The 12,729-nt window shown below is 40.9% G+C and overlaps 1 protein-coding gene across 10 annotated transcripts in view; it reads left to right on the top strand.

The window, feature by feature from the left end:
• The window catches only part of MYO1B (myosin IB), a 166,508-nt gene that overhangs the window by 125,997 nt on the left and 27,782 nt on the right, over nt 1-12,729 (top strand). For all 10 annotated transcript variants that reach the window (XM_090144302.1, XM_090144299.1, XM_090144297.1 and 7 more), the window contains 3 exons: nt 575-693; nt 1,356-1,442; nt 1,761-1,826. In XM_090144302.1, the coding sequence (XP_090000428.1) occupies nt 575-693; nt 1,356-1,442; nt 1,761-1,826 (272 nt within the window). The remainder of the gene's footprint in view (nt 1-574; nt 694-1,355; nt 1,443-1,760; nt 1,827-12,729) is intronic.

The raw sequence follows: 12,729 nt of genomic DNA, 5'->3' as shown, positions 1-12,729 counted from the left end.
TGCAAGCAAACATGACTCGAATTTTGTGCAGTTTCAATTGCTCCGTGTATAAAATTCTAAAAATGACTTTTTTCCCCTTCATCAATGATTTCTTCTGAAATGTGGAATGGTGCTTTGCATTTCTGTAAGTGCTTGGTTATTCTGCAGCAAAGGCTTTTTGTTTTGTTCTGTTTTGTTTTTGCAGCAGGGTGTTTCTTCTATAGCTTCCTATGGTGATCTGATGTCATGTTTTTGCAGTTGATACATTTTGGAGGTTGAGCTATTTTCATTTCAAAGCTTTTCATCAAGAAGAGTAGTCTGTGACAAATGGCAGAAAAGTTTCTTTGCAGAAATACCCAAATAGAAAGTGCTTTCAAAGCTCATAACTCACTGGATCCCATTTCCTCATGCTGTGCATTTTTTAAAAACTGTGCTTGGTGGGGGAGGAGGAGGGAGTGTGGATGGGAAACATTTCAGTTGAAGAAAACCTGTTTTGGGAAAACACTGACCTATTTGAAAGCTAATCATTTGGGGGAATAAAAACAGCACTATGAAAGGATTCGTTATACTTATACGCCCTGCTTTTTCACCTTAGAGCTGAAGGAAATCTGCGAGCTGACAGGTATAGACCAGTCAGTGTTGGAGAGAGCTTTCAGCTTCCGGACGGTTGAAGCCAAGCAAGAAAAAGTTTCAACGACGCTGAATGTGGCCCAGGTATGAAGAGGTTCCAATTTTAACAGAAATAATTGTTTTAAATGGCCGTTTATGCTACCTAAGTAATCCATGACTGCCCAAGTAAAAGCCCCAGCTAATAGGCTGTACTGTATAATCACTAGCGTAAATGTGTTCTGATTCAGCAGTTCAGACGGGCTGGATGTGTTGTTTCTGTGTGTTAATTACGTCAGAAAGATGGAAAATGTTGTGGAGGATGAAAAAACTGAAGCAGTTCTGCACAAAGCACATGTTGAAAGTATTGTGGTGAAGCAGTCCGTTTTTATTTAGAGCATCTGGAGTAATCTAAGGGATCGTGTGCCCCAGGCAGCTGAAAAAACTTTTGCTGCCAGTGTGAATTTATCCTTCTGCAATACTGCAAAGCCAGTCTGATTGCCACCTGTGTCTCATCAGCTTAGGCTAGCAGGAATGCAGTTTCACAGACTCCAGTTGCTTGAGTCCTTTGCTTAGGATCAGACTGGGGGATGCGACTTCTGCCTGTGCCAGTAGGGTGGAAGGATGCTGCTGAAAACACCTGGCAGCCCGCTCTGGCTCAGGAGCCTGCTCAGGCTGAGGCACCACTGCCCAAGTCACACGCACTCTGTTCAAAGCTTGTGTCAAGCCCTGCATTTATAATGTTTTTTTATTTCTTTTTTTTTCTTTAGGCTTATTATGCTCGCGATGCCCTGGCTAAGAATTTATACAGTCGCCTCTTTTCTTGGCTTGTTACCAGAATCAACGAGAGCATTAAGGTATTGCTGTTCTATGCCCGTAAGAAAATCAATAGAATGGAATCGAATTAAAGCAGATGAGAAAACTGTTTGCCAATTTCATTTTACCTGGTTGTGTGGTCTTACGGTACAGGGGAATGCTTGTATCACAGCTCCATTGCTGTCTGCTCTGTTGTAATCTCATGAAAAAACTCACCTGAAGTGTATTTTGAGAAGCGACGTTTAGCATTTTAGTTTACACAACCTGACAGCCTGCTTATGAGATACACTCGTTTTCCTGACAACCCCGTATGAAATGTACAGAAGAGTAACATATTTATTGCTTTGTATTTTTTAAAGGCACAAACAAAAGTGAGAAAGAAGGTGATGGGAGTGCTGGACATCTATGGCTTTGAAATTTTTGAGGTAAGACCTTTATAATAGTAAATGTTTAACATGAGAGCTGTTATTAAATAGTTTATGAAATAGTTTATGAATGTGTAATGGGAATACACGTCATTTGAATCAAGTGTGTCATACTTAACCAAAGAACACTTTAAAATAGAGAGATGTCTTTGCATGTCTGGCAACCAAACCAGAAATTCATGAAAGTCATATTTTCACACAATAGGTAAATAAATATTTATGGTAACAAAATAAAAGCATTTTGTTTGTTGTGACATACGTTCTTCAGCACGAGAGAAGCCTGGCAGTTCTGCTCTGAGGTGTTTTGTGGATGCCTTTGAACAAATTTTGCTCCTTTTAAAAAAACAAACCAAAACCTGTACATTTTGTTGTTGGTTGTTTTTTTTTTTTTTTTTTTTTTCCCCTCTGTCAAAATCAGACAAAGAATAATATTCCATTTCATCTTGGTTCTCCTACATAAATATTCTGTACTGATTCCTAGCTCGTGACCTGTGGCTTGCTGCTGTTTGTTTATAATAGTATTTTTGGCCTGCTGATATTCTGAAACAAAAACAATCAACGAGGAATTATTAATTGGGTTAAGGAGTCTTCATAAATCTTACTCTGCCCGTTTATTTTGAGAGATTTATAAGCCTTGGTTGGAAAGAACTATTTAAACTGGGAACTCTACTGAGGAGAAACATCAGCAGAAAACTTTCAGCCCTTGCCCACTTCCCTACATCTCTCTTGAAAATTCAATGAGCATCTTTAAACGGTGTAGAAGATGGGAACAATTTAGAGAAGAGTAATTATGTATGGGTGGGTGGTGTAAGCTTAATTTCAGAAGCCTAACATCAAAGTGTGTGCAAATCAAAATACCTCTATGGAGAGGAAAAACAAAGGTGATACTTGCTTCAAGGGTATACTCAGCAAGGTTTGTACTGTTTGTGTTAAACATCAGGGAATATTTCTGAAAACACATTGCAAGCGGTCATGTGGCTGAATGCAGGTCTTGGAGCAAGATCTCTGGTGCTGGTCCTTGGTGTACTCTTAGCAAGCTGGAGAGTACAGTGGTACTGCTGGTAGCTTGGGGCAGGAACCCTGCTTTCATTAGCTTTTTATTCTGTTTGATTTGAGAATAGGCATGTAGGGGGAGGCGGATGCTGGAAGCTTGCGCTAGCCAACTGAGTAACGGTGTTTGCAGGATGGTGCTGAAGAAACGGGTTAAATTAATCTTGTTGCTCCTATGTCATTTTGTTTTTCGTAGTTCAGCATCTCAGGAGGTCGTAAATAAGTAATTTTCCAGAAGAAAAAAAGAGAAAAATAAAGCTTTTCTCTTTTACCTTAAAAGGTAGCGTTGGCAATTCAGACAAAAAGTGTCAAAATAATATAGGAAAGTTTTTGTTCATTCTTTAGATGACGAGAATGGGTTCTACTGGAAGAGATTGGAAAGGCAGTTCTGAAATATACAAGATGGGAACATTCTGCTCATAAACTACTACTGAGCGCTACTCAGGCAGTTTGGTCCAGCATCACGTAAATAACTGGAATTCTTTCTGAACATTGAAAATGGGATTCAGACAGTATGCCAGAAACATTATGCCATATTTTATTGTTGAGATACCCGAAGGAGAAACTCATTATTTTAGGTTTCTGGAGTTATTACAGTCACAGATAACAACTATCAGTATTGGGACTGTTTGGCAGTGCTGTAATTCAAAGGATAAGTGATGGGAAAACAAGCCATCAGAAAATTCTGCATCAGTTGTATTTCTAGGACTACCAGTTCGGACATTCCTGTGTTTCCAAACAGGTTAATTTTATAATCACAGAATCACAGAACAGCCAGATCTGAAAGGGACCTCAAGGATCATGAATCTCCAACCCCCTGCCACATGCAGGGCCACCAACCTCTCCATTTAGTACTAGACCAGGCTTCCCAGGGCGCCATCCAGTCTGGCTTGAACACCTCCAGGAACAGGGCATCCACAACCTCTCTGGGCAGCCTTTTCCAGCACCTCACCACTCTCATAGTAAAGAACTTCCCCCTGACATCCAACCTAAATCTCCCCTCCCTCAACTTCAAACCATTTCCCCTTGTCCTGCAGTTATCTACCCTTTCAAAGAGTTGATTCCCCTCCTGTTCATAGGCTCCCTTTAGGTTTGAAAGGCTGCAATGAGGTCACCCTGCAGCCTTCTTTTCTCCAGGCTGAACAAGCCCAGCTCCCTCAGCCTGTCTTCGTAGGGGAGCTGCTCCAGTCCCTTGATCATCATTTCTTATAATCAGAAACTGCTGATTTATTCTCAACTGAATCAAAAGCAAAGATACTCTTTCAAAGTAAAAGAAAATTCATTTTCTGTGCAACTCTTGTTGCAGTTAAGATGATGCAATGTCATAATCCTTAAATTGAGTAAAATAAGTCAGTAATGAGCACTGCATAAACAAAGCGTAGTTGCTCTTGCGGACACTTGAATGATTGCACATGTATTAATGTCATTGTAGAAAGAGGGTGTCAGCCAAATACTTTTACACTGAGCCTTATAACAAATGCTCAGGTCTCACAAAAATTATTAAACATCTTCAGAAAACGCTTAGAAACAAACAGTGATTGTTGAGGATTCAAGTAACCGCTTCACAGAAGAAATATAGCATTAAAATTAAGTATTGAGCCCACCAATAAATGAATGAGATTTCAATGCTGGACAAACCAGCACGTTGAGGGAAAATCAATAATAGCTTGAGATTTATTTCGTAGGAAGTGTAGAGGAATTTCAAGTTTTTTGCAGTGTGGTGCATTTGTAAACATGACTGCTAAATGTTCAGATGGCTGGCTGAAGTGTAGCTGGTGGCAGTGACTTTATACATCTGGCTATAAATGGCTTACGACCATTATGACCGTGACCAAACTGAAAAAAGTCTGTAAGGTTTTAAACTTGTAAGTTGTTTGATATGCTGAAGATAAAAAGGCTTGCTTTAGACAGGATTTTACTCAGCAAGCAGCTAGGCTTATCATTACTGTCTGTTCTTTGACCTGTAACTCCATAAAGGAGCATAAAGGGACCTAAGAGACTCACACACTGAGATGTATTTTCTCCCTCTCTGTCCTAATTCACAACTAGAAAGAAACAGATCTGGGGTGAGGACAGGGTGTATCAGAAATCATAGCAGGGGTAGGAAGAATTTTTCATATGCTAAATATTTGCACATGAAGATTAATGCTGCTGCAATAAGTAGCAAGATGCCTGCTTACTGACTTTTTTATTTTACATTTTTGCCTTATTATACTTACCCATTAAGATCACTAGAGACTAAACTAATGATATTCTAGTTTGCTATTTGCCATGAAGCTCTTGCTTAAGCTACTGGAATGCCTTATAGAGAGATCTGCTTTCGCTACTGAAACATTAATTTGTTACAGACCTTTTCAATAAGGCCTAAACCATCCTTATTTCTGATTAGGACAATTCCTTAGATCATCTAATATTTCCTGCAATAAGAAGAGTTAAAAAAACAAAAAAACAAAAAAAAAACCACCAAAACCAAGCATTCTGCACTTCACCTAATGATAATGACTGTTGTTTTGTTTCGATGGTTGGATTAGATGATCCTAATGGTCTTTTCCAACCTTTATGATTTTATGATAGTATAATTTAAATGATACAAAAATGACATTTCTTTCAGCTGTTTTTGAAAGCTGACCGTACTTGCCGTCTGCTGCTTTTTCTGCATTTAACTTAAGCTGAAGTTTACCTACAAAGTAACTGGAAGGCTCTTGAAGCCTAGCAAAGGCAAGATAATGAATGCTGTGATGATAGTGCTGGCTTCTACTCTTTGGGCTTTGGACACGGTTGGTATTTTTGTCAATCACAAGAAACCTTTTTCAGACAAACCTGAAAGCTATCCAAGAACACAGATTTAAGGACTCAGCTGTCCAAAAATTCAGATTAGGCAATTTAAATCTATTGATAATCCTCAGCCTCTGCGGGTTTGGCAGATTTGAGCAGCAAGCTCAGCTAAATGATTGCAAAATAGGTGCTGCAAAGCTGTGTTTATTCTTCATTTCTGCCATGCCCTTTCTGGAAAGCCATTTGCTGGGTCTGAGTGTTTGGATAACTGAATGCTGAAATGTTGGCATCTCTGTGCAAAGGGTCTGTGGGCAGGTATTTAGGGAGTAGAGTCAATGTGAAAAGGCAGGCTGCGGGGCCGGGGGTGGTTTTGTGATGCTGCAGGAGCTTGGGCAGTGTGTCAGAGCTTGGCCATAAGGGCTGTCGAAGTGTCAGTCCACATTTTGTAGCAACCACACACATCCCGAGCCTGCAGCCTGGGCTGGGGTTTGGTTGGGGTGGGGATTACTGCCTCCTTCCTTATTCAGAGCTGTGTTTTGGGGCAAGATGCTGAGGTGGGGGTGTGGGAGGGTGCATCTGTGAGAAGGAAGTGCGGGTTGAGGGCTGTGGGAAGCAGGTGCCTCAGGGCTCAGCAGAGCAGCAGGGTCGGTCCTGACTCCTTCTGCATGGATTGAATACTTAATTTAAAATTGAGGTGATATCCTGTACACTTCTTCAGTAGATGAAGGCTCGAGTATGTAAAACTGAATGTTATGGAGCAAGTGAGAATATTTCATCCTGCCTGGCTTTTAGAGATAAAGATGTCTGGTGCTAGTTGGCTTAAAGGCTTTACTCCAAACTTTCAGGCAGCGCTGTGTAGCTGGTCCTCCAGCTGAAGCTAATGATTTGGAGCATAGCTTTATGAAGGTGCCAAACGAGGCTTATTCTTGAGATGTGCCAGAAAGTGCTGTGCTTGGCCCTGGTTTCAGCGGGGCTGTGCCAGGGCAGGAGTACATGCTGAGAAGTGTAAGGGAGGGCTTCATGTGGCCATCAGGGATCCTCTGAACGTTGGTCTGGGGCAGTGCAAGTGCCTCATCCGACTGCTGGGCAAGAGTTGTTGGCACAACAAAGCTGGGTTGAGGGGTGGTGCAGGTCCAACTTGTTTTGATCCCTGTCCCAGAGAACATGTGAGGACATAGTATACACCAATTTCTGCGTAAAACTCAGAGGTAAGTAGAATTATCTCCAACAAAAAAAGTCAAACCAGCAGCAAAAGCAGGTCCATTTCTTAGTCTGTGACACAAACTATGATAGTGCTTCTATTTATTTCATAGGATCATTAAGGTTCAGAAGACCATTAAGATCATCTAGTCCTCCCATGCCTGTGACTCCTCTAGACCTTGTCCCTCAGTGCCACGTCTACCCTTTTCTTGAACACCTCCAGGGATGGTGACTCCACTGTGTCCTTGGGTAGCCTGTTCCAAACCTTACCACTCCTTATGAGATTTTCCTAATACCCAACCTGAACCTCCCCTGGTGCAGCTGAAGGCCATTCTCTTGTCTTAGTGCTGTTACCTGGGAGAAGGGGCCGACCCCCACCTCACCACAGCCTCCCTTCAGCAAGTAGCAGAGAGCGGTGAGGTTTTCTCCTGAGCTTCCCTTTCTCCAGACTGAACTGTTTCAGTTCCCTCAGCTGCTCCTCATCAGACTTATGCTCCAGACCCTTCATAGCTTTGTTGCCCATCTCTGGATGCTTTCCAGGGCCTCTTTGTCTTTCTTGTACCGAGGATCCCAACACTGAACATAGTGCTGGAGGTGCAGCCTCACCGGTGCTGAGTACAGAGGGATGATCACTTGTGCACAGTTAGCTTGTTTCTTGTCTGTAAAAGTCCCACGTGGTGATGTAAAGAAGCCTGGTCACCTTGCTTGTACAGCTGCATGTGTGCTAATGTCTTTATAGAGGAAATGCCTTTGGAAACATGAATAACGTTTCATTATATTAACATATTTGCAGTTGTGATAATTATCTTTTTTAGAGGGAGGCAACCAATAAAGGAAAAGTGTAAACATTGCAAAGACATTTCTGAGATGTTTGAGGTGTGAAAGAAGTGGGAAGGTATTTCCGTTCTACCGTAAAGCCACACTACAGCTTGGCTCAGTTGCTTTGCCTGCTGGTGTCCTGCTTATTAAACGAAAGAAAGGGCAGTTGCTGAGCTTGGGGAGATTGCTGCTGGCCTGGAGATGTTTTTCCCTAAGGATGATTTTACTGGAGAAGCATCAAACAACTAGAAAGAAGACTTAGAAGAGAGAAAAGCACATGGAGAAAATGGGCTTATTGGGGTCTTCTTGTTATCTTCAGATTTCTAGGCTCTGTGGACCCTTTCTCTGCATCTTACTTCAACTCTATCTCAGCTGCAGATATCTGTTGTCCTGCTGCTTTAATAATCTCCAGAATGTAATTTCTTCTAGGCATTATACCTTGCACTGAAAGAAAAGAATGGAGTTTTTAATCAAGAATTGATCAACTGCGTCTGCTGGCAAATGTGGAACAGGGAGCTTTGCAGAGTGACCCTTGGGTGGATTCCTGGAGACCTTAAAATACAGTTAGAGCAATCATTTCCTTGCATACTATCATGTTCTGAAACAGAAGTTAGTCGCCATTTAGTTAATCACTTTATACCTTAAGTATTTAGAGAGGCTTATTTTGTGAAATGCAGGTTTATAAAGCAAATCCCATTGGCTGTTTGCTTTCAACAGAGGAAATATTTGAAATGCTGAAGCAAACATACACAAGTCCTCCGCTTGAGGCTATGGAAATAACATTTTTTCCTTCAGTAATTATGTCTTAGCAGAGGATTGGATAAGATAATGTGGTAGGTTCTTGCCTGTTTGTAATTCCTGTTGTTTCAGAACTATAATTTATAAGGCTGACTTTATTGAAATGATGGTATCTGGGTTTCCCCATGAGTTGCACATGCATTGTATGCACTGGATTCACCTCAGTATCATGCCCTTTTAGCTCCATATTTAGTTTGACCAGATTTTGTATCCGGAGACCACAGGTGTGAGCAGGAGTGCCTGATTCTTTACCTATAAGCAATGGCATCAGTACAAATTGATGCTGGCTGTGAGGACATTTGGGCATCTATCTTTGTTACTTTCTTCTGTTAGGTAGCTTGAAACACAGTTTGATTATGAATGCATGGAATATTTACAGATGATAAATGATATGCTTCTCCAGTTCTTTGGCTACATAGTTATTTATACCAAAGCACAGAGCATATTCTGTTTTGCATGAGATATTTCTTTAAGTTTGATTACCTAGATGTTCATGTATGTATGCAGACAAACAAAACCAGGATGAAATGCTGTGGCCCCAGTGCTTGTTGGTTTGATGAGTAGCGCAGTGTTCTGCCACGTCTTCTGCTCTGCAAGGAAAAACTCTGTGGTTTTGGTGACTTCTCATTCCCTTATATGTTGGCTGCAAAGAGAATGGCAATATTAAGGCTCAGAAACATGCATTTGTAGCTTTGTGTAAATGTTCTGGACTACAGAGTGGTCAGACTTACGTGGTCCTTTAATGTGACCTCATATTGCTGTTGCTGGAGGTAGAAGGTTGAGGCAGGTGGACCATAGACTGACCTAATAGGTCACATCTTTACATCCTCTTTGTGTGACAAATGCAAACACTTTTTCTTACATGACTTTTGTATGTGTGTGTGTGCCATTAGCACTACAGTAGCCTAGAAAAGGAGTTTGAGTTGTTATAAGCACTTGTCCCCAGACTATCACAGCACTTCCTCAGTAGGGGATTGATGGCATGTTCTCATTAACCTTAATTTTTTTTTAAATAACTTCTAACTGGGTCACACATAGCACATTGTTTTATAAGATAAAGAGTCTCTGTTCTCATTTTCTTTCTATGCACGGTACCCATTTTTCTAATTTTCATTTCCCAGCATTTATATTTCTTAGTTTCATCTCATTTACGTGCCTCTGTGGTCATACATAAAAATTTCTATCCCCAGACACCACAGGAGGATATAAACGAAATTTGCTGGCTGGTTTCACCATTCATCCCACCACTCATATCACTGAAGCAAGCACACAGATGTTTATTCATTGCATTTGCCATCTGGCTGTTGTATAAGGAGCCCCAGTGGTAGCACAGGGTCTGAACTACCTAGGTTCACCTATGGTAGAGGGAGCTCAGGAGCTTCTGATGCCTGGGGGGTGCGTTGGTGGAAAGTAACTTTCTGTGGCTGCGTGTGTTACACCAGAAGCATCTGTCTCTTTTTTTCCCCTCCAGTATTGATCCAAAGGTTTATTTAATGTCATCGTTCCTGCTGATTTCAGCAGGTGATCTCAAAAATTCAAATGTTTGGATTTTGTTGCAAACAGTGCTTTTCCTTTAAATACTGGTCATGTGTTGTTGGTTTTTTTTCATTGTATGTGTTGTTTGAATAAGGTGTTTGAAGAGATGCTACTGAACACCTTTTGGTCAGCGTGGATGTAGGCTGCCAGTACACGTCTTTTGATCCCAAAAGCTCTCAGTGAGAACTGGTGGGGTGAAAGATTAAGATGGATGATACTGGTGATATTGGTGACGTAGTTGAGTCTGTGCACTGTGATGAACATAATATTCTTGATTTATGGAAAATAGTGGAGAGAATCCAAGAAAATAGGATGCTTACAGTCAGACATCATTAGGTAGGGAAGCTATTCCTACTTACTAGTGTAAAAAAATACCCCAATACCCAGTTTTGAGTGAAAAGTATGTCTCTTAGTTGCCTCTGTATTTCGAAATCACTGGAACCTAGCTACTCAAAAATGCATTTGAATTCTTTATGGAGAAAGAATGTCAGAAGGTAGCTAGTTTTCCTAATATATTCCCTGTTGTTTTTGGTATTTGGAGTCCCTAAATATAATGCAAGAACTGAACCTCAGCATCAGCATGTTGAAACAGCTATGCCTGAGTTCACGGGGAGACTTTTTGCCCAATTCTTTTGTTTTTGACAGGAATAATTTTATATGGTCTCATTGGTGGTTTGCTGGCTTAGCAATACATAAGGCCAGGAATATTCACACGTATTTGATGTTGTTTTTTTCATTCATTCTGTCATTTGCATGACAGGCATCTTCCAAAGAAGAAATTAGGAAAATGGCTAAGGAACAAATATATTTGCTATGGATTTTTAAGCATGCAAGTATAATTCTTCTTATCGTGGTGGTTCCAAACTTGAGCTTTTGCCTTTTCATGATTTATTCTGACACCTCCGTGAGTACGACGTCACAATCCGTTCACTCATGTAAGCACTACATTTTTGCACAGAGCATAAGTTTTTAGAGGTCAAGAACTTAGTGCTGGTGAATGCCACCCTGATGCCCAGTAGTTTGAAAGCTGATAAAGAATAAAACGGGGAGCAAGGTGCCATTATTGGTGAGGTGGAAAGCATGCTGAAGCAGGCTTTGATTTCTGTCGGTGCATTTTTTTGTTGTCTGAATTTATTGTTGCACCCAATAAAAGGTTGATGGAGCGAGCTGTGGGTGGTTGCTTGATCTGTATCTACTTCAGGTGACATTCTGTTACCCAGCACCTTTTATTTCATTTGAGAGACTGAGTGGTTTTTTCTTCCCGAAAGGTTATGTTTTGTATTTTACAGTGGCTTCAGAGGGATGCTATGAAATGCTGCTATAAAAAAGCAGCCATTGAAGTGATGCTTGCAGCAGTAAAGCAGCAAAATTACAGCTTGGAAAAGAAACTCTTCGATATTTGGGAAGCGCTAGCCTAATTATTTTTTTTTTCCTGAAATGTTCTAAGAGTATTAAAACTTACTATTTGTGAAGGCTCTTTCTGTCACTTGAGGAGGATGTTCAGCACAAGGAGTAAATAGAGTCTCAGGTCGCAGGGCCCTCCCAGTCTGTTTCTCCTGGCTGGGTTTTTGGTGTGCTGTCACTGGTGCCAATCACGCCTTATCATCTTGTAAAAAAAAAAGTTCTTTAGACCTTTTCCTCTCTCTACCACATTAATCAAGAAGCCATCATTAGAAAAGTGATGGACAGTTCTTTACAATTTGCGTGCACCAGCATATGGTTTGTGAAGCCCTCATGCAATCCAAATCTATAGCTCTACAAGAGGTGTGAATAAATTCACAGAATCGCCATCTTTTTATTCAGGTTTGCACAGAAGCAAGCACTCCAAATAGTTCTTGACAGTGCTTCTTAAAATCTGTGAAAGGAAATGCCTCTTTCTGAACAGCAGTTAGCTTACCAAACATCTCCTGGTTTATTCAGAGATAAGTGTTTTCAGAACTTCAGTAATTCCAAATGTTTTCCCTCGTTTTGTGCTGTAATTAACTGCTAGCCTTTCGATCTGTGTTGCACACGAAAGCCAAAATCACGACTGATCTTCAGTGCCTGTTTTCCTGGAATAGCAATTTTTGGTGGCTTGGCAATGTCAAATAGAATTTCCTAGCTTAAAGTAAGTGATTTCTGAAGTGCTCTGTGGATTTTGGTTTGCCTTTCTGTGGCAGGCCATAAATATCACAGATACACAGCAAATCAGATACAGCAAAGCACCTAGCAATTACTTTAATATATTGTTAATGACCTTTCAGTGTGATGCTTTAGCTGGATTTGCAGTCTGTTTTCTGTCCTCTTTCAAGGACTACATGTAACATGTGAAATATAAGCCCTGCTGTCCTTGAAATCAGAATAATGTGTGCTTTTGGGTAACAGCTCTTCTGAGTCAGTGGTGTGTACCTGGCAGGAAGATGGGGGTGCTCAACGCTTCCTCTTGCCTAGGTGATGTGTCAGACTAAGTATATCTCAAGCGAAGGCCTTACCTGCATGTGTCAAATAAGTTTTGACTCATTCTTCAAGTGTTCTCTCCCACCTCCCCCATTCCCCTTTCCTTTTACTGAGGTTTATTTATCAGAGGCTGTATTTGTGGCTTTTTGAGTCAAAAGGTCTGCTCTGGTTTAGAGATGTGACAGTGCAGAAGTGCTGCTCTGTGTTACGTGGTGATGCACCTCGATCCCTTGGTTTATTGAAACAAACTTTGGACTGAATCTAAACGTATGCATCTACACAAATATAA

The sequence above is a fragment of the Phasianus colchicus genome, chromosome 7 (assembly GCF_987193195.1).
Source record: "Phasianus colchicus chromosome 7, bPhaCol1.hap1.1, whole genome shotgun sequence".
Lineage (NCBI taxonomy): Eukaryota > Metazoa > Chordata > Aves > Galliformes > Phasianidae > Phasianus > Phasianus colchicus.
The sequence above is the reverse complement of the archived record's forward strand: the minus strand, read 5'-3'. Positions and strand labels throughout refer to the sequence as shown.